The 27,542-nt window shown below is 41.5% G+C and overlaps 2 protein-coding genes across 8 annotated transcripts in view; one reads left to right on the plus strand and one right to left on the minus strand.

Moving 5' to 3' along the window:
• Positions 1–593: 593 nt before the first annotated feature.
• PREPL (prolyl endopeptidase like) lies at positions 594–25,867 on the minus strand. 6 transcript variants are annotated; one of them, XM_053383363.1, is made up of 15 exons: positions 24,404–24,783; positions 22,237–22,608; positions 21,381–21,509; positions 19,893–19,962; positions 17,905–18,108; positions 16,897–17,017; positions 15,517–15,733; positions 12,958–13,143; positions 10,079–10,282; positions 9,016–9,191; positions 6,522–6,738; positions 5,093–5,242; positions 4,076–4,211; positions 3,039–3,121; positions 594–923 (listed from the first exon to the last, which is right to left on the minus strand). In XM_053383363.1, the coding sequence occupies exons 2-15, from the start codon at positions 22,444–22,446 to the stop codon at positions 867–869; spliced, it is 2,160 nt and encodes a 719-aa protein (XP_053239338.1). In that variant the 5' UTR covers positions 22,447–22,608; positions 24,404–24,783; the 3' UTR covers positions 594–866. The 6 variants fall into 6 exon arrangements, 5 of the variants coding, with proteins under 5 accessions (XP_053239338.1, XP_053239339.1, XP_053239337.1 ...); XM_053383362.1 differs by lacking the exon at positions 594–923 and adding an exon at positions 25,685–25,867 and having other exon boundaries at positions 2,470–3,121; positions 24,404–24,653; XM_053383361.1 differs by lacking the exon at positions 594–923 and adding an exon at positions 25,645–25,867 and having other exon boundaries at positions 2,470–3,121; positions 24,404–24,653.
• CAMKMT (calmodulin-lysine N-methyltransferase) overlaps positions 25,510–27,542 on the plus strand; it is a 248,869-nt gene continuing 246,836 nt past the window's right edge. The window contains exon 1 of one of the 2 annotated variants that reach the window (XM_053383366.1): positions 25,510–25,640. In XM_053383366.1, the coding sequence (XP_053239341.1) occupies positions 25,521–25,640 (120 nt within the window). In that variant the 5' untranslated portion in view covers positions 25,510–25,520. The remainder of the gene's footprint in view (positions 25,641–27,542) is intronic. The other variant, XM_053383367.1, reaches the window with a different exon arrangement.

A 27,542-nucleotide genomic window follows, 5' to 3' on the forward strand; every position in this document is an offset into this window, starting at 1 on the left:
AGCTCTACATAGGTCGGCCCTTGAAAACAATCTGGAAACTTTGCCAAACTTCTGAAAGGAGACAGGAGAACAGAACATATCACTCTAGTCCTTCACCAACTGCATTGATTCCATTTGTTTCTGGATTCAATTAATGGTGCCAGGTTTGACATTTAAAGCACTAACAGTGCAATCCTAGTCTATTTACAAGTTAAGTCCCGCTGAGGCTTAGTCCCACACAAGGGTGTATGAGCTTACAGTCTACATGTCCTTAAGAATAGCGTCATTCTGTTTGAACCAGCCTGGAAACTCCCAGATTGTAGAATACCTTGCCTAGGGGGGTAAGCTTGCCCTCTTTACTAATTTTTGGTCTCTATGATATTTTAGTCATTATTTTTACTGTTTTGTTTTTGGTTTCTATGATTTTGTATTCCATGATTTGCAATTGCTCTTTTATATTGTTCAGCTCATGTGCTTATTTGTTCTAGCCAGAGGCCACGACAAACTTGTAGCAATAGTAATACACCATACATCTGTAACATAAGCCAACATCTATGATGTAAGAGAGAGAGAAATTATTGTGAACAACCTTGTGGAAGGTGTGATAAAATTAATTCAAGTAAACATACTTTTTATTTTGTAAAAAAAAAAGACATTTGGAGGTATACAGGGTTTTCGGTTTTTAAGAAAAAATATGTACAGTAATTACAAATTCATGAACAATTACTCTGGAATACTTTAGCCAATTCTAAAATAACCCCATAGATTATTTTAAATAATTTCCCATTCCCGTTTTAAATAGAAAATTAGTTTAAATAGTTTCTTATTCCATCAAAACTATTTCCGTTGGCCTTAGGATTTGGGAGAAAAATTCCAGCTTCGCAGAGTTACTGCCGTTTGTCCAGTCCAAGCTCCTTGTACAAAAATGCTAGTTGTGTCGAAGCCTAAAACAATGAAAAACATTTCACTGTGAAAAAACCAGCAGACACTTCATAGCACTTTGCACATTTCAGAGAAGTATAACTCCCTCTTTCCCCACTCTATTGCTGCTTCCCTCCCAGTGCAATTCGTGCTCCTGTAACATTGGGTATAATAATGTGGATTCTCCTGCAGTCTGTACAGTAATCAGAGTTCTTCCTGCTCAATTCTCTTTATAAAATGGCAGCTGTTGTAATGGGCTTTTCACTGAGATCAGAAAAGCTTCCTGTGAATTGAGCATTACTGTCAGGTATAGCACAGCTTGTGACTAGAACAGGAGCGGCAAGTCTGAAGCCGGTGTCACAAAAATGCTTTCGAAATTGCTTTGCTTCTTCCCACTGTAGCCAGTGGACGAAGAAAGTGTCTTGCTCATGTGTACGCACTCTATGTTAAGTAGACAAGCTGAATGCAACTGTGCAGGGGGAAAGCAACATAGAATTATTTTTGTGCACGTTGCTTTTTCGTATGCTGAAATTCCTTCGTGTTTTGTTCTAACTGATTGTTTTCAGCAAAAATAAAGGCTCCCAAGAACTGCTTGCAAAGGTACAAAAGAGCTAAATTAATAAATAATTAGCAAAAACATACATATACATATGTATTAGCAAAAACATACATATAAAGGCTCCCAAAAACTGCTTGCAAAGGTACAAAAGAGCTAAATTAATAAATAATTAGCAAAAACATACATATACATGGGTATGTATAGCATGTTCCTGATATATATAGTAAGAAGCCCATATGAGTACTGCTACCAGTGTTGGGGGAATGAAAGTGGAAGAGCTTTCTTGCTGAATTTGCAGTATATGATTTAAGAAGCTCAATCCTTGCACAGTGCAGTCAGCCTGTTTTCAATAGTACCAATCAGCTTTTGTGGTGGAAGGGTAATGGCGGAATCCAGGCCTCTGCCCACCCCAGCCCCCCAAAACAGATGCTAGATGCTAGTGAAGACAATCTGGCTCGTGAATTGAGCTTCTCAAGAAGAAAGGCATAACTGCCAACTGTAGGATCCCTCTGGTTGGATGATGACCAATTACTTTTTTTTTTATAGATATAGCATTTTTTTTCTTGCTGGGTGATATCCAAAGTTGGTGCATTGTGAATAGAAGGCGTCCCCATTTATGGAAAAAGAGGTGCAGGGTCTCTTTTTTTCCAACAAGGGACCTCTTATTTATTATGGAGAAAAGTATTATTTATAAAACACTCAGGTAGAAAGCAGAACAATTAAAATATGTCTACACTAAATAAAGCTCGAGAAGCGTTAATGTCATACACAAGCAAATGCTCTTTTAACATCTCGTCTAGGTAAGTACTGGGATCAAGATCAGTTTGTACTGACCAATTCACATAACAGCTCCTCGTGCCCATTCAAGGTGACTTTGGGGCATTCATCTTAAAATGGACAGCCACAAAACACCTGTGCTTATGAATGGCTTCACCCACTTCAACTGTTTTGCTCAGTTTTCCCTTTAACCTTCCAGGATACATGCTAAACCCCCTCCAGGGTGTTTCCCCCCCCCAGTAAGTCACCAGGGAGAGGAATGAGAGGCGATGCATGGAGACATGGCCAGTCGAATATATTTTGCTGCCTGAGATGAATTGCAACAGGATGTTCCCTTACCACCTGGACCGACAACTGAATTTCACTTCCACATTGATGATAGGATAGCATTCCCCATGCACCCAAGGTAGCTGGCCAGTTTAGGGACTGAAGGAGAGGCCATATGGCAACAAAGGGGAATAGCTGGCAGGCTCAGGAGGAACAGCTGGGGGTGCTTTTGCTGTCCCCACAACATCTGCCACCTGAAGCAGTTGCTTCATTCTGTCTAATGGTAAGGCTGGCCCAGTGTGTAGATATCACAGGAGAGATGGTGCTAGGCAGATAAGTGGTGGTGTGCAGATTTGAGATGGTTATTTGGGTAATCACAAACACTGTACACGCATACATATTATTCCTCAAACGTTCACGACCCTTGAAGGTTCGGTTTTTATCTCACAACATGAGAGCAATTATCTCCGCAGTGTATAACACTGATCTGTGCTGTTTCTCTTGTTGATTGCAAAAAAGAGCACAGTGAAGATACCTGATTTAAAGAATCATCCCAAGATGGAGCACAATGACTGCCTCCTGGCTGAACATCTAAGAGAATATTAGGCATCTGAAGTCCTGAAACAAGCAGAAAAGGCCAACAAAGGATGAGACAAGAGTGGGGGAGAAGCTGTGTTTTTCTTGTAGAAACAAGTATATACTCTGCTGGTGATGAAAGTAAATTCAATATTTTGTCACAACCCTTTATGCTTAATGACTGATGGGGATGGAATATTTTGAAGGTATCCTGTACCTGTTTGCTCCAAAGCACTTTCGTAATATAAACTCATTTTGGTCATTCATCCCGTAAAAAAAAAAAAGTGACCCAGATGCTGGTTTTGCCAGGACAATTATCATAATAGCCATTCTATGTGATGCACTTTAAGGCAAAGAATGCATTTACACCAACATTACCATTCCCCATATGTAGATTCAACAAGGACTTGGGAGATTTATCGAGCTTCTGGTCAAAAGGTGTGCTGGTCTGATTTACTCTGCTTCTCCGTAAAAAGTGTGTCCTCGTCATCTTGCCCATCTGATGATGGTAGATGTCCACACAGCAGAAACTCCCGTTTGCTCATGTAATCTCTACTGAGCATCTCTGTTTACTCATGAGGAACTGAAGCCTTGAGCTGGGTCACACAAGAGTCCTAAAGTAGTTCTTGCTTCAGTTGCTTTGCAATGTATGTCCAAGCAACAGCAAGAGCAAAAAAGTAACAGGAAAAGAATCTGATCTGACTCGAATTGGATCTTCCAGTGGTACCAATAATCTGTTTGGAATGGAGGGGTAGGAAAGGAAGCTGAACACTGAATCTAGACCCACATCCCCGTCCCTTGAAGAAAAGGTTGATGCAACTGCAGAGCTCTTATTTAAGGTTGTGTTTGCATAGCTCTTGCTCAGAGATTGCAAGAATTCAGCTTGGACAAAAATATTTGTACATATGCATGTTATTGTTGGATCGGGGCAACAGTCCTTCTATTGCAACAATTTCTCATATAATGATTCAGCTAACCACCAATTTCTAATTTTACCTTTCACTTTTGTGCAGTTGTCTTGGGCATGGAAAGCTTGTACAGCTTTTCTAAGTTTACAGATGTATCTTAATAACCCAGCCAGAGGTATGCGTTGATCGTTTTCAGAGGCTGTGATGAAAGCAGAAGGATAATTCTAGAGCAAAGGGAGGGGGGGTTGGGGAGGAGAGGAAATGTCTGAGTTAGCAGGATGGAGTCACTGTGCAGCAATTAATTTTTAACTGGGTGGAAGTCGCTCTGCAATGTCAGCAGGAGAGAAGCATTTCACAGATTTGATTATATAGATGAAGAAACCACTCATGCCAGTCATATTTGACAATTATGAAAAGATTTTATCTGTGACTTAGTAAAGCACTGCACTTGCTTTCTGTTAAAACTCCCCTGTAAACATCTTGTATGACTGAGACTGGAAAGAAACTCAAAGGAAAATTTTGCCAGCCCATTGCTGCTGCAATTCATCCTCCTCTCTCTTTCAACACAACTGAGAGATGTGTTATGTTAAGGATGTGATGTGGTGCTTTTTTCTCTCCTAATCTTGCTTTCTCTCTGCTTAGGCTTATATCTGATCTTGGCAATAACATTTCCATGTCTCGTTACTTTGCAAAGGAGCCTGGATAATTTGGGCTTGCCTGTGAACTGACTTTCTGCTAGGGGTTGCACATGACTTGTGTATTTTTTCATGTTGTAAGCTGCCTTGAGCATGGCTTGAACTGTGGAAAGGTGTCATATGGATAAAATTATGTATGTTTGTAAGTATGAAGAGTTACAGGGCAATTCTAGCTATGTTACTAAGAAGTTAGTTTAACTGCTTTTGATAAGGCTCCTAGGTAAGCGTGTACAGATCCGCAGCCTAAAGCACTTTCTTAGTACCGTCCTATTGAAGGTTCTTACTTGGCTTGGATCACAACCATTCCTAAAAAAAAAACCTGTCTGAACTGTAAAAACTGCTATTGAGATTCCTTTCCCCCTGGTTGCTTGAAATGCACTTTGTAGTATTAAGAACAGATGAACTGGTACCTGTGGCCTAATATTCTGATAGGGACAGTAGCTTTGGATATACTGCTTGCAAGTCTCATCAACTAAAGGATTACCCCATTCTTCTTGTTCTTCAATAGTTAGGGGAAGATGAGGGTCCAACATTGTATTTAAAACATCCAGGAATGGGGCCTGTGAATAAAATAAATGGTTTTTTCTTCACAACTTCAGAAAACTAACTATATAAAATGAAAAAACCAGATATAATATGTAAGCCTGCCAATATTTCCCAGTGTATCTAACCAGGTCCTCTAATTAGGTCGTTGTAAGAAATTAGTTGTAGAATCTTCATGCATATTAATGGTTAAACACATCTGAGGAGAAATATTTTTCATTTGCTTACTGAATTTCATTTGCCCATTCACCCACTTTGGAGAGATCCTTGTAAGCCCTTTTAAATAACCACAATGCCTGTTCCATCTTGATATAATTGTTGGAAACCACCCAGCGTGGCTGGGGCAACCCAGTCAGATGGGTGGCATATAAATATATTGTTGTTGATGTTGTTGTTATCCATAGCAAAACCAGGCCTTCATTCAATAAGATCGTCAACTACCTTTGCTGCAAGATCCCCAGAGTATTCAGCAACCCCACAGGTGCCATCAGTCTCTCAAGGGAAAACATCTGGAACGGGCCCACCACCATTACAGGGGGAAATTGCTGCAACTAGTTCAAACTTTACCGTGTAATGATTTGACCATGACAAGGGTGTGCATTGCACCCCAACCCCGCCCCAATCTGTGGTCCATTTCTCATACCACTTGGGAGTGAAAACTACACCAACAGTGTGTCCTCCCAAACATGTTGGGCTGATGAGCCTTTGAGGCAATGCCATGAAGTCCCAAGGCGGCTCATTGGCAACCTCCATATGGATACCAAAATTCTCCAACACCATGCCAGAGGCTCCTTGGGCCAGGGATGCCATTGGACACCAAGGTGGTTATTGGTGTATGTGTGTGTGTGTGTGGGGGGGGTTATTGGGTTGTTCTTGTTTTTATTTTGATTATGTATTTTGTGTTTTTATATCATGATTTTCTCCTGTGAACCGCCCTGAGACCTGCGGGTATAAGGCGGTGTATAAATTTAATAAATACGTAATAATAAGTTTGTCTCTCTGGTCCAACACCCGGTGCAGACCCTCTAAGCCAGAGATGGGGAAATTCCTTTTTGCTGCCATCTTAAAAGGGGGATGGGAAGGCTTGCAAAAGCCTTTGAAGGGACCCCCACCTCCACTTTTAGATCAGAGTGAGGCTGGAGACAAAAGGGAAGAGAGGGAGACTTGCAAAAGCTTTTGCAAGTCTCTTCTCACTTCCCTTTTAAGTCCCCTTCACTCTGATCTTTAAGCAGGGGTAGGAGGCCTCCAAAAACCTTTGCACTTGAGTGGAATGAAATGTGGTAGGAGCAATCTCACCTGTAAAACCATAGCTCTGATAAGGTGTGGATCATGATTGTAGAGAGCTCCTGCAAGAACTCCTCCAGCACTCACACTCATCAGTGCTGTAAGCGCTGGCTGAGAATATCTCAGTTCATGTAACAACTTTATGCAGGCCTGGAGGTCTTGAATACCATTGTGCTTCTTTGTGGTACTGCCATCTTTATGCCATCTCAGGCCTAACTCTCCTCCACCTCTGACAAATAAAACAACAATGAAACCACTGAGAAATGTTACGTATTGCTTAAAAGACAACCATCAATTTCTAATATATATGGAAGCCCTCCTATATCATAAATGGGCCAATACATGTGTTTTGATGTCTAGTTAAAGCTTTCATGTTTTTGTCAAACATTTACAGCTAAAGAAGTGATAAAACAGCTAGATTCACAGATCCATGCGTCAGTGCGGTCAACTTTTGCATATGAAAGGGGACAAGGCAATTTTTGCAGGTCCTTTCTTTCTCTTCCATGCCCTGAAAACCTGCTTCAGAGGACCGGGGAACCCCTGGGAAAAAATGGGAGGTGGGGCAGAGGGCTGCAGGTGGAAACCAGCATAGGGTGCTTATTTACGCATCACTTAAAAATGGGAAGTGCATAGCGAAAGAGAGGGTGAAAGAGGGCACTGATTTGCACAAAATGTGCATATGCTAATATTTATGTATGCAAACTCAGAAATGATTGCAACAATTTAAGCAGAAATACAAATAATCTCAGCCGTGTTGGGGAGTCTGTGACCTATGGGTCTCCTCAGTCTGTTGTCTAGGAGCTAACTGTTCTCCCTTCTTATTTTTTAAACATTAAACTGAACTTGGAATGGGCAGCTTTTCAAACAGAAGTCTGTCCTCCGTAAAGTAAGACACCTGGTCAACCTAAATTGGCAAGCGCTGTCCCTCCCTCTTTTGTCCCTACAAGCCTTTGCTTAAAGCTTCTTTGGAAATGCAAGGACTTCCATTCAAGGGAGAGCTCAGCTGGACCCAACCCATTACATTTAGTATTCTGAAGAAAAGTTATTTATTTAGTTATTCATTCACTTCAAGGCAGTGCGAAATTCTTAAAACTGTTCTGAAAGCCAAGTATCATTTTACAGTGATTGTATTATTATTTCTTGCCTAAGCTACTGTATTTTAAAACTCAGCACATATTTTTCAATACCTTAGTCAGGTTCGCTAATTAGGAAAGAGGAATAAAGTTGCTCACATTCTTGAAACAATACAAACAAACAGCATTTATAAATTTACAGGTAAAACCTACCATCCAGAGCAGCTTTCGGATTTGGAAATAAGGTTAAGATGGTGAAAAGCCTGCTTAAACATTATGTGGAAGCAGGGGAAGCAGATATGGGAGTCCTTTGCACTTCTGCTGTAATTTCAGATCGGTGAGCTCCAGGGGTTGTTTGGACTCACAGAGCACACAGACTGAGACCCACTAGTCCCATATCATAGCAGAAGTACAAAAAGAAGAATCATGGCTTACTCAGGCTAGTGCCCACTTCTGAGTAACATTGGGGCCTTTTTTTTTTTTTTTGCTTCTGCACAAATTCTGCTTCTTTTAAAAAGGCTGGCACAGAATAAATTTCCAAATGATTTATATTTTTTTGTCCTATTGAAACCAAGGGCAGCCCAAGGCCACAATCCCATGAACACATATAGGGAATTAAATTCCACTGAAACAAACTGGGCTTACTTCCATGTTGTGTTACAACAAGGGGGAGAAATCTTACTTTTTTATATATTTATGTGTTATATTTGTCAATTCCATCAAAACTGAATTGAGGACCTGGCATCCTGAGATATGCTATGTATTTACTGTGATGGCACAAAAAACAACCAGTAATGATTTGCCTAACTACATTTTATTGTTTATTTTGTTGCTTTACAAAATCATGCAGAGAGAGAGGGAGAAAAACTATTTTCTTTTGAATTATTTTCAGCTGCTGTTATCGGTTATTTAGAACTATGTGGAACAGCTAAAACTCCTTTATATGCTGCCACAAAAAAGACAGAAAAATTAGTTAATGGGATAGGTTTTTAAAAAATTAAGGTGACTTCTTTTGTTGGCAAATATATCCTTCATTATTTGTTTTTAGGTGAATGTAAATCACTACAAGGCTAATGCAATATCAGAATATAATTTCATATGACATGGTGAAAGAAAAGCCTTATATAGTGGAAGCTACCACAGGAATAGTATGAAAGATCTCCAAAAGGCTTTCAAAAATCCAATCAGTTTGCACTAAGCCAAAGAACTGAAACAGTTGCATTTCCATCCCTTGAATTTAACTGAATTCATGTAAGCAACAGAAATTTTAAGAAATTATCAGTAGGTAACATAAATTTAGGAGGAAATTGTTTGCAAATGGAATGGGAAACTTTACAGTCAAAAGGAAAATTTCAAGCACTGAGAATATATCAATCACATTTTCACAAGCAACAGAAGCCACAAGATAGTGGCTTTTAGTGTATAGATCTTACCTAACATGACAGTATGCTAATATCCACCCATCCTTGATTAGCATTAAATTTTCTGCTTTAAAGCTCATGTTCAAATCTATGCCATAAGCTCCATATACATGAACCAGAAGTGGCATCCTGCGCAGCTCTTTAGAATTGGCTTTGTGAAAAACTGTAATTGGCACGCAAGTTTCATCCTGAAAATGAGGGAGTATTTTGCATTAAAGGATGTTTCAAAGTTCACAAGGAATACACAGGTACAAAAGCTTCAATTACATATTTTAAACATGTTTTTCTTATTACAGTAATTCCTTGGCACTTTGCGCAAAAGCACTCTTGACAAATGAAACGGAGATTAGCCTGCCACTGGGTTCGTTTACCAATGTGGAGCATAAAAACTCATTTAAATGCAACACCTGAGAAATCTATAAACCATGAAAGCAACTGGCTCCTCCTGCACCCTCTAATGATACCCATCTGCATTATGACCTGAGCAGCTTAGCACTTAGTGCAGCAGCAAAGCTTTTGTTATAAACTTAACATTTCTGTATACATATATATTTATCTTAAAGCTTGTAAGTTTGAGATGAATTTCCCCCTGTGTGACTGAAACACACATAACGCAAAGTCAGGTTATTTTACTCTCCTTTGCATTTCATAAAGATTTAACAAACAGGAAATTTTTTTGTGGGAGGGGATTTTTGCGTGAACATTTTTTTCCTGTTGCACATGTTACTTGTTTCTGGTTGTTTTTATTTATAGTAGGAGCAGGTGATGTCAAGCTGTCTTTCTCTTCAAGCAGGATAAACCAAGTATTAATGTGATAAGAGACAACTCAGTAAGTCTTGTGTGCCATGACATTCTCTCTTGCCTAAAGAAATAACACCATCACCTTCAATATTCTCAAAAAGTAAAAACAGAAAAAAGCAAATTTAAACTTCCCGAATCTCTTCCTGCAGGGCTGAAAAGAAACACTCATAGGTCTAGTGAATATGCACATCTAGAGGCCATTATATGGTGTCAATTTCTATTTTCCTTCCAGTTGCTGCTTTAAAAAGGGCAGGAAGAGAACAGAAAGTCTTACCTTGCTTTTAGCTTCTAATCGTACAGTGTGACAATTCATTGTAACTGGCACCTCTTCCTCAGTGTGCTCAGTAAGGCTGTTTTTCATCAATGAATATGCAAAACGTATTGGAGGTTGAACTGGGGAGAGGAGCCAAAAGTAGAAAGTGCTGGCGGTGTACTCAGGATGAGGATCCAATTCAAATGAACAGGCCCAGGCAGGTAGCTGGGAGTAAAAAACCCACAGTTAGTAATATCCCCCTCCCCAGTCTTTGAGATTTTCTCTACATAACTGAATCCCAGGCTTCCCCTCTGATGAAAGGATTCAAACTTCAAGCTTAATTAACTTTGGCATATGTGTTTGCCAGGAGTTGCTTTCCCCCCTCTCTCTTCCTCTCCGTAAATTAAGAGGGAAAAAAGTCAAAAGAAACAGTATGACAATGAAGGCAACAATTTAGCTAACTTTCCCCCTTCCTTAAAAGCTGCTTAATGAGGTTCAACAATAATGCAAGAGGAAAACAGAATATTACGTTGTTTTGAAACAAAGGGAGCGAGCAAAGCAATCAAGTCACCTTTAAAAACGATAATATTGGCATTAAGAAAACACAGCCATTGTGATGCTTATGTATCTGTTTTAGGGATGTTTGTCTTACCGACGACCCCGACACCCCTGTATTATTAGGAAGTTTTGAAAATCTTTCTTCTCCCCCCCTCTGTCTGCTCTCTCACTCTATCCAGCTTGAAATGCAGCCAAGTCAACGTCAGTTATTGCGCTGAGGCCATGCATCGGCTTTGCAGAGCTCAGCCACTTAGAATCCTTGCCTCTGACTCTATTCCCAGCGCTAGCCACTGTGAAGAACAAAATCATTTTTTTGGCACAGCTACACTCAGAAACTCAGGGCTATTATGTTTTAAGACTTAACACTCCTAGAAATGAAAAGAATCAGGATTCATTCTCTGAGAGCAGCAGGGTCTCTTACCCACTGCTTACTTTCTTTTAAGGAGTTCTGGTTAGTAGGTTGATAAAGGCTTTGGGAATTGTGGCAGTCAGAGTCAAAAAGCTTTACACAGAAAAACCGCACTCCGTGTAATTGATTAAAACCTGAAGAGGATCATTCTAAAAAGTCTAGAAAATCCTACAAAATGGGTACTATATTTAACTTGAATGCTACAATTAGGAGAATGGTTGGGGAGTGTGTAAGTTTACCCTTTTATTGCAAGTATGCTAAGTGAAATTTTGAAATATTTTCAGATAACTGAGTTTTAAGGCAGGAGTTAGCCTAAGGTTTTTAAGAGACAGAGCTTTTGTCCTTTGATTTATAAAGTTCAAAAGAAAGCCTGGATTGACAAAGTTATGCTTTAAGGAAGGAAATATGGTCAATTTTCTCTAATAATCTTAGACAAATGAGGCTTTTTGGTTAATTAAAAGGGTTATTTATATAGGTTACTTCAAGACTGTATGCAGCAATTTACTATGGAAATAAATAAAGGTTCAGGTATAAGGATTCACTTTGTGTTTTATGCATGTAAGATAAACCACTAATAATTTTTCATTTATGCTACAAAACCACCCAATATTTTGTAACATTGTTTTGCATTGAAAATAAGCATTTAGGAAATAGCTGTGCTATTACTACTACTACTACTACTACTACTACTACTACTACTACTACTACTACTGCTAATAATAATAATTTATTTCTAACCCGCCCATCTGGCTAGGTTTCCCCAGCCACTCTAGGCGGCTTCCAGCAAAAGATTAGCAATACATTAAAACACCAGTCATTAAAAACTTCCCTAAACAGGGCTGCCTTTAGATGTCTTCTAAATGTCATATAGTTGTTTATTTCTTTGACATCTGATGGGAGGGCGTTCCACAGGGTGAGTGCCACTACCAAGAAGGCCCTTTGCCTGGTTCCCTGTAATGTCACTTCTTGCAGTGAGGGAACCGCCAGAAGGCCCTCGGCGCTGGACCTCAGTATTACATTTTGCTAGCTCAAAAACTGTCCCACAGAGACAAATCTGGGGGAGCAAATGATGATTTTTACAATCAACAGCACAACTTCCTCCATTTCATCATAAAAACAACTTCTAAAATAAAGCTTTTAAAATGATCATCTTGTTCATTAGTCAATTGGACTTTATTCCATCATTGAACCCGAATTGGGTAGCAGCCTTACAAACAAAGTAAAACACACTTTAAAAGTGGGGGCAGGGGCTCAGGACTTTTGGGTCACCGCCTAACAGGCTGATACTATAAGCAACCACTTAACCAAGGCTAATGGCCGCACAATGTAGTTGTTATCCTATACGCTCACAGCATAAAAATCTGCTATGCAAGAGCTACAGAAACAAAAGGTAATTCCATAATGCTGATAGCCATTCCCTCAGAATCCTTAGAAAGTCAGAAGTAAGTTCCATTGAGTTCAATGAAGTTTAGTTCCAGGTAAGTGGTTATACAACTGCAGTCACAATGTTTTGTTGTTGTTTCTAGATCTACTATTATCTAAAATGATACTTTCCAAAATACTCAGTTTTCCACACTATAATCCATCACCCTTGCAGTCAGCACTATAAGGCTATATGAAACGCACAACCAGTACTATTTTTCTAGAAAAAGAGGTGCCGGAACTCACCATGAACACCTCCCGTGTTCTCTTATAATGGCAATGGCGCTCACTTGAGAGGTGCTGGAACTCAGTTCCAGAGAGTTCTGGCTTAAAAAAAACCCCTTGTGTACCACTATTTACGCTACCTTGATTATATTTTTTGTGTATCCCTGGAGGCATCTGGATAAACCAAGCTCAAACTACAACGTGCCCTTAATTTATAAATTAATCTTGAGCAATAAAATACTAAGCTTAAAAATGTGTGGGTGGGTATATAAATAAAAAAATTTACCTTAACGTTGTGAACTGAGTTTGACACAAAAGAAAAAATATCTAAATACAGATGACCGCAGAACTTCAGAAATGCAACACAGTAGTCTTTGAACACCTCTAAGTCAATTAATCTGGTATTTTCTTTCACTGTGTAAATGGACAGCCAGTTCTCCAAACCACATGAGTCAACTGGAGCTTTCATTAGCTACAAAACAAAGAAGAGTCCAAAAACCTACATGTAAAAAATGGAAATCATGCAATATTCAAACATTTTCAGAAAGCTGATCTTTTCCCCAGCTACTAATATCCTTACAGTAGCAATAGGTGGCACGTTATAGCAGCTTAGTGTAATGTTACCCCTGACAGTTCTGGATATTCCGGAGAGGTAGTGCTTAGTTGCTTCATGGCATCTGAACAAGTATGTTCCGACTCGTCTTCAGATGAAATGGTAAACCTATAATCTCTCTCTCACTGTCCTCTGTAGCAGGAGGTCATGTATATACAGTATACTGCATATGGATGTTAAATTTTGATCATTTGAGGGTAATGCAACAAAAGAAGGAATAACCAACCAAGTAACACGTTTTCAGTTTCTCCTCAAATACCAGCCATAAATCACGAAAGTGCCCAGCTGAGCAATACTTTATATTTCTTTTCAACTATTTTACAGTGTTTCCTATAAGCTTCCACATATCTCAGCAGGAAGGACAATAAAAAGATGAAATGGAGTCCACGAGGGCACCAGAGCTAAGGAGTGGAAATGGGCAGAATTGCATTTCTAGAACAATGTATCCTATGAAAGTGAATTTAATGATGGAAACTGTGATAGATCTATACTAACCCTGGAGGTCGAAAACTCTTCTGCTTTTTATGAAACAGAATAGGAAATAGTAGCAGAAGCTCCTTCAATGGAATTTCAGAGCCATCTTTCTCAAATACATAACAACAAAAATATAGAATTATTTCATAGGTCTGTACTTGAACTAGCATCAACCTACCGTGAGGGTGCTATTCAAGGAATGAATGGGATTGTGTAGTTTTGCTGGAGAAGGGATATCCATTTGCTGCATTTAAAATTCAACCAACCAGTTTTTAAAGGATTAAATAAAATAAATAAAGTGGAAGGTCTATTGAATAATGAAGCATTGCTTCACATGAAAGGATATAACCTTGTTCATATTTGCCTCAGTGTGCTCAGTCTGCTGTCAAGAGTTACGGGGGTGGGGGCAGAACGATCAGTTTCTAAATAACTAAAAACAATTAAAACCACAATAAAACTTCAAAATAAATTGAAAACTGGTGCAGGCACTGGTGGGAAAATGCATTATGATGCTTGTCATTATTATTACATTTTTTTCAGAGCTTGTGTTTTTGAAACATGCACATCCTAAGTGCACATTGTACTGAAAGCATCTAATTTACACTGTGTTCTTCAAAATGTATAGAAAGCATTTTTAAGTCAATCCAAAGATTGATTAATGTAACTGATCAAACATTGCACCCCTGCTTGCTTGCTTTCTCTATTACATTTCCAAGCAATGAAGAAGATAAGGAGAGGGCTGTTGGAGGAGTCAAAAGCACTATCTAGTCCAGCATCCTGTCCTCACAGTGGCCAATCAGATGCCTACGAGAAATCGAGAAGCAGGACATGAGCGCAGGAGTACTCTCCCCATTTGTGCTCCCCAGCAGCTGGCATTCATATGCAGTTATCACAGCTAGTAGCCACTGACAGCCTTATCCTACGTGAATTTGTCCAATCCTCTTTTAAAGCCATCCAACACGGTAAGGGATTCTACCATCTCATTATCCTTACTTCACCCTATCTTTATAATAATGAAGGTTTCTAGAACTCAACACTACAAAACCCAGAAGTCCAGTTGGGCTCATTCAGTTTAAAGTGTATATTTCATTCTAATGGCTGGAAGTCTCCTCTGAATGATTTTTTTTTGTCCCCTTTTTTTAGTGCATGTAAGCTGGGTGGAGGAAAGGAGGATACATGTTAGGGACCAGGCGCATGCACCTGAAAGCCATATACAGTGGTACCTCGGGTTACAGACGCTTCAGGTTACAGACGCTTCAGGTTACAGACTCTGCTAACCCAGAAATAGTACCTCGGGTTAAGAACTTTGCTTCAGGTTGAGAACAGAAATCGCGCGGTGGCAGCAGCAGGAGGCCCCATTAGCTAAAGTGGTGCTTCAGGTTAAGAACAGTTTCAGGTTAAGAATGGACCTCTAGAACGAATTAAGTACTTAACCCAAGGTACCACTGTATGGACTTTTAAAAATACTTACTTTTTTTGCGGGGGGGGGGGGTATTGAATAGTTTGGATCTCTTGCTACTAGATGTTTGAAGCAACCTAAATGCTTACTTGCATATCAGGATCTTATACCGACTGGCGGAGGAGGTGGGGTTCAGTCCGCCCAAGGTGTCGTCCTTGAGGGGGGTGACATTGCCACGCCGCCTCCCTGGGACGCTCGCCCCACCCCTGCAGGCAGCTAGCCCCCGCCCCCAGGTGCACAGCATGTGTGCCGCTCCGGGTGCTGGAGAAGCTAGCTCCGCCTCTGCCCATATAAGGTACCTTGTATCCCACTGGGTCTCCATATGTAGTAAGAATGTACAACTCATTGTTTCTGTGTTCAACGTGGTAAATGACTCCTTCTGTTCGTTGTTGCACAAGAACAGGAGACTTAAAAGGGTGGTGGGAATCAACCAACCACACTTCAGAGGCATTCTTGCTGTTACTGTTTATAGTCAGAAAGCGTTTGTCTTTTGTGCGGTAGAGATCCACAAAATATCTGCAAGGAAACAACAAACTATTAGCAAACATCACCAGTAGAGATAGCCAAGATATTTGGATAACAGAAGTTTCCAAAAAAGGGGGGGATGCTATCCACTGCCATTTACAGTAACATGAGTCTAGGGATAAAGTCTGACTCAGTAAAGCAGATTCCTATTTGCTGATCTAGCCCACAGTGGGGCTGTATTTGCCTCTTGGCAAACAATCAGTTCAGATCTCTGGCAGGAGTCCTCTGTCCCTCCCCCAGCAGCCTGCCTCACCCACTTTTTGCTCTGGCTCCATCTCATTGGCTTAAGGGCTGCACACTTTTGGCATGCAGCCTTTGACTGATTATCCCCAGGGTAATGCAGCTTTGACTGGAGATGCTTTGGACTGAACCTGGGACCTTTGGCTACTGAGCTCCGGTCCTTTCCCCGTTGTGACTACAACATCATCACATTTTTGGATGTGTATAGCGAGTACCATAGCTTGGCATCTACTCCAGAATACGAAATCTTTCAAAATATTGAATCACTGTATATTACTTTCACTGAGGAACTTTGCAAGCCACATCCATATTTAACAATACATGAAAAGTATATTGGGTTGGATAAAGACTTATTTGGACTTAGGTGGCAAGGAAATCAATGGGACAAAGTGTCATGAATTAAGTCTACTGATTTCGGTGGGAACTAAATCCAAACAAGACTGGATCCAACCCAATCCCTATTTAACTCTGAGTGCATTCATTTTGTTCCTGGAGAAGAATGAGAGGACATATGATAAAACTCTTCAAATACTTTATATCCAATTACATTGAAAGGGCAAAGATCTGCTGCCCCACTTATATACATTTTGATTTCCCAAGCGCAAGGGGGAGGGAATGAAATCTCCCCCTGCCCTGAAGTCAGATGTTGAGCCGAATCAGACAGCATCCAAAGCACTTTTGACCAAGGCAGGCTGTTTTCCAAAGAGCGGAATCAGGGTCCAAACAAAATCTTGTGGTCAGTGCACACCCCTAATATTAAGCTAGAAATGATTTTTGGGTCCACGTGCTCCTCCTTCAGACCTCCCACTGCATACTGACAGTAGTGTTTTGATCCTGGCTAAAGCAAACCACCGTTTCCCATTACATACAAAATGGATCACACAGAGAGAAAACTGTTCAATATATTCAGTTACCTTGCATCGTGTTCCGTATAAACAAGCTCAGAATGTTTTTTATTAAAATCGCATAAATACACATGACGACACTGTAGGTTCTTCTGGGTGGTATAGAAGAGAATCTCATGTGCAGCCCATTCTGGGGGATGGGGGGGGAGAAGGAAAGTCAAATTAGTGTTTTTGCAATTATGGAAGGAACCAGGATTTTAGCTTTGGAATTTGAGAAATCCATTGTGTTTATTTATGCTAAGTTGAAAATATGAAAATAAAAAACCTTCCAAGCATGCACAGTAGTCTGTGTATGACCCTTTGGATCTCAGTCACTGACCATAAGCTTGAATTTAATGTGAAGAACGACAGATAAGCAGCGCAGGCTTAGAACCTTTCCTTCTCTTGCATAATAAGCATGTAACAGTTTTTCATTGTTGAGTTAGATTTAGTCGTCTTTCTTCAATTTAATCTTCCTGCTCCTTTTCCCCCAGCATCTGAGGCAAAATATTTTATCATGGTGAATATTAAAGTTTCCTCACAGCTAGCATAAACACGGCAGCTTTGAGGATGCAGCTGTGAGCAAAAGCAGTTGGTGCAGTGCTGCACCTCCTGACAGCAATGTCAATGCCACTTATTGGAATGGTCTGAAGGTAAGATAGAGCAGCAGTGAGATTGGCTCTGAAATACACCCACACAGCCTAAATCTGGCCCTCCTGCCAGTGCACCCATGCAGCTCCCACCTCACTGCCACCCTGTCCTGTCAAGCCAGCTTACTCCTGTTTGCAAGTACCTATTGAGCAGTGCCCGTGACATCACTCATTATAAGTGACACAAATTTCTTTCCCAGCAACACAAATGCCACCATTAACTTGTATTTTATTTGGAGGCTGAAACAGGGATCTATTTAGACAAATTACAAATGCATGGGCAACATCTGAGAAACCTGAATGTTGTGAAGATTCAATAATAGAAGTCTGATCTTCCATCTGAGATATATTACATTACGAAGGAAAGAGGTTTATGCTAACAGCTTACCAAAACTAAAGACATTTGGGATGATACACTCCACTTTTGGTAATGTGTCTAATTTCACAACAATACACGCAGACTCTTCAGAATGTGCACATTTAATCGCAGCAGCCATATATCTGTGATGTGGGCAAATTCGGATGCGCTGGATAAGGGAATTATGAAACGGTAGTGCTTCTGTACTAAGCAATATTTCATTGTTTCCTTCATCTACAATGTAAGAAAGAAAAAGCAATACTGTAAACCTAATACAAAGAACAGCTATTGTTTCTGTGTACTTTTTGTGATTTTTATAAATGCAGTGTTTTCCTATTAAGTAGCAATGTATACATGCACGTTGATCCAGCTAAAGATAGTCATGGAACAAATTAGGTATGACAAATCTATGTCCCAGTTCTTCAAACGGAATTAGAATGCAGCTCTAAATCCCACTTACCTGAGTGCCACTGAATTAAAAGAGATTTACTTCAGAGCAGACATGTATAGGATTACACAGACTGTCACAGCTGAATGAATAAGACTGTGCTACTTTTTTTTTTTTTGCTTGATAATGCTATCTTAACTAATAAAGGTAAAGGTAAAGGTACCCCTGCCCATACGGGCCAGTCTTGACAGACTGTGGGGTTGTGCGCCCATCTCACTTAAGAGGCCGGGGGCCAGCGCTGTCCGGAGACACTTCCGGGTCACGTGGCCAGCGTGACATCGCTGCTCTGGCGAGCCAAAGCCGCACACGGAAACGCCGTTTACCTTCCCGCTAGAAAGCGGTCCCTATTTATCTACTTGCACCCGGAGGTGCTTTCGAACTGCTAGGTTGGCAGGCGCTGGGACCGAGCAACGGGAGCGCACCCCGCCGCGGGGATTCGAACCGTCGACCTTTCGATCGGCAAGCCCTAGGCGCTGAGGCTTTTACCCACAGCGCCACCCGTGTCCCCTGTTAACTAATACTAATCTTAACTAATACTAATGGCAATATTTGTACTGTCCCGGTGATAAAGATTCCATAACTAGCAAGAAGCCCGCCCACCCCAAAAGCTTTCCACTCTGGATGATCTTCTGCAGTGGAAATTCCTTTGGAATGGGGTGGGCTGGCTTTTTAAGCACAGAGGACTCTCTGGAATGGTGTGGGATGCAATCTGAATGGTTGCAGTCAGACTGGGGAAAATTGTTAGAAATAGGGGATCCCTTTTACATAAGGAGAAATACCTTCCAGTTGTAGGAGGGGCTCTCTGGATTCCACCCAATAATTTTGACAAAAGAAAAGCTTGACAAAATGTAAAGCTTTATTACTTTACATCTGGCCTTATCATCAGATTTTTGCCCCTAAAATTAGGTTGTTTCAAATACACTGTGTCACAGATTATGAAGCAAAGCTCTTAGATAAGAACAACTGCCAGCCTACTCATTTCATGTAGATATTGAAGAGCACAAAAGACAGAATAGATGCTCTGGGCACTTCATATGCCAATGGTCATGAGGTAGAACAGAAGTCTCCCAGCACCTACTGGGTCCATCCTATCACGAAGGACTGAAGCCAACACAAAACTGTATCAGGGCACTAATTTGACTCTACAATTGAATCAAGGATATTTGGGAACAATTATATTGACAGCTTGGAGTCGTTTCCCTATCTCAGGCTTTGATTAGAGCCTTGGCAGAAGCCTTGGCAAAGCTGTGGGAAACACCCTCAGAAAATCTTCCGGATCCACCAGCCACCAAGGGTGGAGAGCCAGTGGTAGCTAGGGAGATCATGCACTCGCAAACTACTTCAGACCAGAAAGTCATAGAATGGATGCTGAAATTCCCCAGGTCCAATAGCTTTAAGAGACTTCACCACCACCACCTCTGGTAAGGACACAAAACATGTCCCCTTGCTAAATCACCCTTTGTTGTAATGTGGTTTGACTGCCGTTTTTTGTTGTTGCTAAAACTGTGCACGGAAACACTGAAAACAGTAAAAAGAAACCACCCTGGGCAACAACAAGAAGGACTCATACCTACTTCTCCCAGCTTCGAACGAAATATGCAGCCATTTTCTTCAAAGTAAACATACTCTCCAAACCTCATCTGTTCAAAATCAAGACAGACATGAATCCTAGACAAAATTTGCAGAATTAGGTCACCCTCTCACATTAGGAGTCCAAATATTCTTCTGAAGCTTCTGCATAACAAACTGAACTCTTTTGAAGTTTATGGAACACAAAAAGAATACGAAACAATCAGCATCAGTAAATAAGGTTTATTAATGTAATTATCCTAATTTCTAATTACTCACAGAAACAATTGGGATACTGGTGCATCCCCAGATATTTGGCCATGGGCAGGGTCATTCTCTCCTCCAACCCAGACTGCTGGAACGTTTTAATTTTTTTAAATTTGTGTGGGGTGGTGGTGGTTGTTATTGTTGTGTCTTTTTATTGAGGGAGGGGAGATGTGTCTGGGATGAGAGGAGAGGAGCTGGGGCAAATCACAGTGGTTCAGGGTATGGGAAAGTATGGTGTGGGAGGTGGAGTAGGTTGGATAAGGGGCACAAAGCACAGGCTGTTAGTGACTGAGCCAAGTGCCAGCCCCTCCTTCAACCTGGAGAATTCTGGTTGTCATATCAGCCAGCCCTTGGCTCTGCGGCTGCTGTTGCTGAATGCCAGGTCAGCTCTGAATAAGACCTCCCTCTCCGTGATCTGATTATGGATGAGGAGGTCAATCTGGTCTGTATCACTGTGACCTGGGTGGGGGTGAGCAGGATGGAATTGATCTCATCCAGCTGTGCCCACCTGAGTACTCAGGGCAGCATCAGGGCAGATTTGATGGCCGGGGAGGGGGAGTTGCTGTGATCTATAGACATTATCTCTCTATATCATGTTGGGGGGTGGATCTAGAGTATGTGTCCCTGGTACTGAGCAATGGAGACAGATTCTGCTGGTTTAGTGCCCACCTCACTGCCTAGCCATCTCCCTGAGTGCTGGCTTTGGGGGACTTCAACATCCATGCTGAGGTGACTGGCTCAGGACCTCATGGTTGCCATGACAACCATGGGGCTGTCTCAACATGTCATGGGGCTGTCCCAGCTGTGCCTCTATCAGGACAAGGATAGATGAAGTGTCATCTATGCTCTGGTAATAAGGCAGCGTGTTGTATGTGGGGCTGCCTCTGTAGAAAGTTCATAAAAACTTCAGATGGTGCAGAATCCAGCAGCCAGGTTGCTCACCGGAACAAGACGGTTTGAGCCTATATTGCCAATCCTGGCCCAACTGCACTGGTTGCCAGTTAATTTCCAGGCCCAGTTTAAAATGCTTAAATGGCTTAGGACCACAATACCTCATGGACTGCCTCCACCCATATAAACTGACCCAGACCCTGCAATCATCATATGAGTCTCTTCTTCATGTGGCTTCTCCGTTAGAGGTCCGGAGGGTGGCAACATGAGAATGGGCCTTTTCTGCAGCGGCTCCCCGCTTGTGGAGTGCTCCCCCCATGTATTTTCTTACCACTGGGCTGCTCAGACTGGATGAATACTTGTCATAATGAGCTTCTAATCTTCGTTTGATCCTCTTTGTCATAGCCATATATTTTGCTGAACAAGCTCTCCAGTTCTCCTGCTCTGACTCTAGAAGATCCTGGTACAAAACAAGCCACAAAAAGCCAAGTTCTATTAAGTAGGAACTGCATTCTTTGTCATGCATTGTAGAACTATGTTCAACAAACTTGGCCTTGCAGCAATTTGGCCAATACTATTTTGTATACTAAATGATAGGGGGTTAAGTCAGGAGCACACTAAGCATGTTAACCATGTGAACGCAATTAATTTTTTTCAATCTTGGGGATACTCAATAAGCCTTGAGATCATATGGGCTGGGAGTGGGGGTTATTTCTTTTTCTGTCACACTCCCCAAAGTACTGCCTCTCCGAAGGGAAGTCTTCATTGCTGCTATTGATGGTTTCCCTTGCAAGCTGCAAGTAGCTGCTTTGGAGATGTGATCTTTGTCAGGATCATGGGAGGCAGAGGGAGTATTAACCCCCATTCTCAGCCTCCACGGTCCTAAGGCTGCTTAGGCTTCCATTGCTGCTCTTTAAATACCAAAAAGTGTACTTAAACTGCATTTATACTATTAATGTCATTTCTAGTTTGGCCTTCAGAACAGAAGGTACCATTGTAAACGTAAACATTGTGCAAACACAAAGATTGTCAGTGTACCTCACTTTGTTTGCACATGGAAGATGATTTCTGCTCATCAAGAAAAAAGGATGTGAGCTCTGATCTATGAACTATTTAGGGTCTTCTCTATCCTTCTACACAAGGATTCAAGGATTGACTGGGCTGAAAGATTTGTTCAAATGGCATACCTTACAGGAAAAGAACCTCCATGACCGAATGGCTCCATGGGAATGAGGAACAACACAGGGATTTCTCAGGTACTTTGCAAAGAAAAATGCCTGTAGCTTTGTTTGACTACAAGATCTTAAGACTGCAGATACAGAATATTTAGAGTGGTTCTTGCAGTGACCAGTACTGCCCTTCAGGAGGTGAAGAAAGTAAATGGAGCCTAAAAACATGATGACAACATATTCATTTTACTTGATTCTTCATTCTTAAAAAATATATTTGTGATTCCAAAGTCATGTCAAGCTTGATTAAAGTAGATACCACCACATGGTATGAACTGATGGTAAAATTTCCTCCCAGATATGCAGCATGTACAGGAATCAGAGTGAAAGCTGGGGAGGGAAAAGAAACAATTGTAAACATTTCTTCACTGCTTTACAAAAACAGTATATATGTTAAAAGGTTGTAAGAATTCCCACATGGTGCTCAATATTGCCAGTATCATCACAGTTAAAAGATGCCTTAAAAGATAACAGCGAATCAATTATATTTTGCAACATAAGATCCTAACAGCCCATGCCATCTCCCCATAAAGAGCCAGGGGACTCATCTCAGGAATTCAGGCAGCAGCGCTCAGGTGACTTATTCCCTGCAGCACTGAGGCAGCTCATAGGTTGAATGAATTATTGGCGTGATTTTTCCTGTGCTGCAGTAGCATTCTTATAAAGCATATTTACTTCTCTTTTTTTTAAAAAAATATATTTTATTAATTTTCCATACATTCAATCCACATTACAAATTTTCCATTTTTGACTTCCTTCGGCTTCTCTGCCAATCATCCAAATTCAAACTTCTTTAATTACACATTTCCAAATTTTACTATTGCCTTTATACCTACCCCCCACTTCTATTTTGCCTTTTTACAATATTTCTTATGCTGTTACAGAGCTTCTCTGAATGCCACTAGCGTTATTGCATTATCACTTATACATTCCCAGTATTCAACTAATTTTCCCCAGTCCTTGATGAACTTTTGATCTCATAGATATCTGATCTTCCCAGTCAGTTTATCAAGTTCTGCATAGTCCATCAGCTTCATTCTCCACTCCTCCAACGTTGGTATTTGTTCTTGTTTCCATTTCTGGGCCAGTAATATTCTTGCCGCTGTTACTGCATATTGGAAAAGTTTGTGGTCCTTTCTATTTATTTCATTACCAACAATTCCTAAAAGAAAAGCCTCTGGTTTCTTAACAAATGTATATTTCAACATTTTTTTCAGCTCATTATATATCAACTCCCAGAAACTTTTCACTTTCTTACATTCCCACCACATATGATAAAATGTACCATCTTTTTCTTTACATTTCCAACACTTCTTACATGTTTTGTACATTTTTGCAAGTTTTACTGGTGTGATATACCATCTGTATATCATTTTCATAACATTTTCCTTTAATGCAGTACATGCAGTAAATTTAATACTTTCATTCCATAGTTTTATCCAGTTGTTAAATTGTATATTATGACCAATATCTCTGGCCCATTTTATCATAACTGATTTAACCTCCTCATCCTTTGTATGCCATTCCAACAATATCTTATACATTTTGGATAGGATTTTATATTCATTATTTATTATTTCTGTTTGAAATTTAGAGTCTTTCTCTGCATATCCATATTCTTTAAAATCTTTTTTAAACATATCATTTATCTGGAAATAATGCAACCATATACCAACTCTTTCACTTCTTCATAAGGTTTCATTTTCCATTTCCCCCCTTCTTTAATAATCAAATTTCCATATGTAATCCAATTCTTTCTCATATTGATTTTTTTAACACTCATAACCTCTAAAGGGGACAACCAGTGTGGAGTTTTTACTTCAAGTAGGTTTTTATACCTCTCCCATATTTCTATTAGTGATCTTCGGAAAATGTGGTTCTCAAAACCTTTATGGATTTTCTTCTTTTAAGCATATTTACTTCTCAGTAAGCAGCCACAGAGCTGCACCGTTACTATAGCATATACAACCTAAGGAGCTGTTATTTCCCATATATTTGCTGTTTTAGTAAATAAGGACATTTATTGTCTGTAACGATGCCATGGGGATTTGAAGCAGAATTTAGCTAAATTTCAGTACAATGACCATTTCTAGTTCGGCAAAATCAGTAGGAATGCAGGACCTACCTTTTAACTTTCTGCCTTTCCGTAAGCAGGTATATAATACTTCAGGGGGAAAACGCGAATCTCACAGCGGAAGCCGCTACAGCTCAGAATCTGTTGATCGCTGACAAGCGCAGCAGCATGGTGAGACGAACTGCGATGGCATCATAGCTCCGCGACTCAACGCCTCAGTTGCCCTCACTCGACACTCTGGACACCGTTGCCCATAAGCAAGATGGCAGCCAAGGCCGCTTTCTAGAGTCACTAGTTTGCCCTTAGACAAAATGGTGGCCCAGCATCACACGTCCCTTCTATCGTTTTCCCTGCCCGTAGATAAGATGCCGGAGAACCTGGACCCTCAAGTCTCCATTTTGGTTCCGGGCATTTAAATCCCCGCCCTCAAAAAAACCGCGATTTGAGATCATCATCCCAACTTCTCTCTCTCTCTCGTTAAAATTATATTCAACATCAGCCTGATATTTTATCCCGAGCCGAAGCCGAAATAAAATATTTATACTTTTTGAAGTTTTCATAGCGATTTTGTGTTGTTTTCTTTAAAGAGGGAGCTACTGTGCCTTAACATGACGGGCAGAAAAATCAACAGGTGAAGTTCCTCCCAGTCTTCCTATGGCTCCACGGAGTAGGAGCGATAAAGATGAGAGGGAAGCTTCGTCGGCTATATTCCTTCTGCTATGGTGGTGGAGAGTCTTCAGACCACGTCTTCCCCACTTTGAAAAGAAACGCTCAAAGAGGTCACATAAAACTCCTGCGGCGGAGCAGTTATAACCAAGCCTTGAAAGCTTCCCATGTCCCTCTCCCCTCACAGTTGCCGCAGCTTACCCGACGGCGCAACGTCCCTTAGCCCTTATCAAAGATGGCGCCCAACGTCCCTCCTCTCCCTCCGGGCTCCATGGGAGGTTCTCTGTCACAGCTGCTGCTGGAAAAGATTGAGGCGAAATCTCTGAGGCGGCTTCCCCCTCCCCCCCATGTGCTCTCCCTCTCTCAGTGAGGCGGAGGGTCGCTCGGGGCTATCCTTTCCCCGTTGCACTTCGCTTCCCACCCCGCCTCGCTCTTTTTAGATATCTATTATTTTTGGCGCGCTCTCCCTCAAGTTTGAGCCCCGGCGCGAGCCGCTCCCGCCATGAGCGCTTCTCCCCCAGCTGACAGGTGTCAGGCAGAAGGAGAGGAGGGAGACGCCGGAGGAGCCCGGGAAGGAAGTCGGCAGGCAGCCGCCAAAGCCCGCTGGGTGCTCCTCAGACAGGTACCTTTCCCTTTCCCAGCCAGGGACGTCGTTATCCTCCTCACCATCCTCATCGTCAGGGGGTCCTGCCTGTCTCTCCGTCTCTCTCTAGCACCTTCTGGGTCGGCGAAGGGCTTCCGCCGTCATCATTTCACTTTTATTTTTCACAGTGCCCCGCGAGGAGAGCCCCATTTCAGGGACGGGGGTGGTGGTGGGGAAATGAGATAAGGGCACGACTTCACGCAGATCGCAAAGTTGGAAGAGACCCCAAGGAGGACTATCTAGTTCCGTGGTTCCCAACGTGGGGCACACGCCCCACAGGTGGGGAGGCAATTTAATTTTCATGGGGGGCAATTCGGGAATGAGTTATTAACAGTGAATGATGGCCTTATAGGCTTCCTTCAGGTGACTATGAGTTCACTTTTTGAATAATAAGAATCAAATGGGGGGGGGGGAATCAGGATTTTATAGATGCTTAGGTGGGGCATGGCCAAAAAAAAAGGTTGGGAACCACTGATCTAGTCCAACCCCCTGCAATGCAACTGTCCCATACAGGGATCGAACCTGCGATCTTGGCAATTATCAGCACCATGCTCTACCAGGCATGGCCAAACTTGGTCCTCTAGATGTTTTTTGGGACTACAATTCCCATCATCCCTTACCACTGGTCCTGTTAGCTAGGGATGATGGGAGTTGTAGTCCCAAAAACATCTGGAGGGCCAAGTTTGGCCATGCCTGCAACTTGCCCAAAGTGCCCTCCCTGCTCTTGAGGTTGTGAATGAACCAAAGTCCCCCCGCCCCTTGCTGTTTCTGTTAGTAATATCATTTATTTTAATTTTTACCCTACCCTTCAAGGAGGTCTGGGTGGATGTCTGTGGTTCTAGTCAACATTTCTATCCTTGCAACAACCCTGTGAAGTTGTCTAGGTTGAAGGAGAGTATTGGACTCAAGGCTGCCCATTCATGGCTGAATGGTGACTCTTGTCTCGGATCTTCTCAGCCCTGATGCAACCCTCTAACTCAGGGGTCTGCAAACATTTTCAGCAGGGGGCCGGTCCACTGTCCCTCAGACCTTGTGGGGGGCCGGACTATATTTTGAAGGAAAAAAATGAATGAATTCCTATGCCCCACAAATAAACCAGAGATGCATTTTAAATAAAAGCACACATTCTACTCATGTAAAAACACCAGGCAGGTCCCACAAATAACCCAGAGATGCCTTTAAAATAAAAGGGCACATTCTACTCATGTAAAAACATGCTGATTCCCGACCGTCCGCGGGCCGGATTTAGAAGGCAATTGGGCCAGATCCGGCCCCCGGGCCTTAGTTTGCCTACCCATGCTCTAACTAACCCAGCCCATTCCAACCTGCTTCCCACCAGATATTTTGGAATACAAATCCCATCAGTCCCAGCCAGCATATGCAAAAAAGCTGTTCTAACTACTAAATCACGTTGGCTGTCCAGAACACCCGTTTTTCTGGTTTACTCACCCATGTTGCTAGGCAAGAGAGTAGTTAAAAGATCAACCTCCTCCCACTCTTCAGTGAGCTGTAGAGAGTTCAGTGGATATGAGTGCTGAAATTGCTGTTACTGTGTTTAAGTTGCTTTTAATGAGTGGTGTGACAATTTTATGGTTGGATTTTATTCTAGATCTCTGTTTCGGCTTTTCTGTGGCCCGCTCTGATATTGCAGTAATAATGAAAAGTGGGTAACAATATTCTAAGTAAATAAGTGGGAAATGAGGTGTATTTTTTGTGTGCAAATGCTCTATGGCACTGAGCCTTTTGTCAGTCAAAATACCACCCTTCGAAGCTGATCCCTGTTATAGTTGCAGGGCACAGCTGCTCCCCATGGCTGCCACAATGTGTGGGAGCCACTTGCAAAGGTGCATTGTGTGGAGAACCTTTGCGCCACTGTCAGCA

This window comes from Podarcis raffonei, chromosome 3, assembly GCF_027172205.1.
Source record: "Podarcis raffonei isolate rPodRaf1 chromosome 3, rPodRaf1.pri, whole genome shotgun sequence".
NCBI lineage: Eukaryota > Metazoa > Chordata > Lepidosauria > Squamata > Lacertidae > Podarcis > Podarcis raffonei.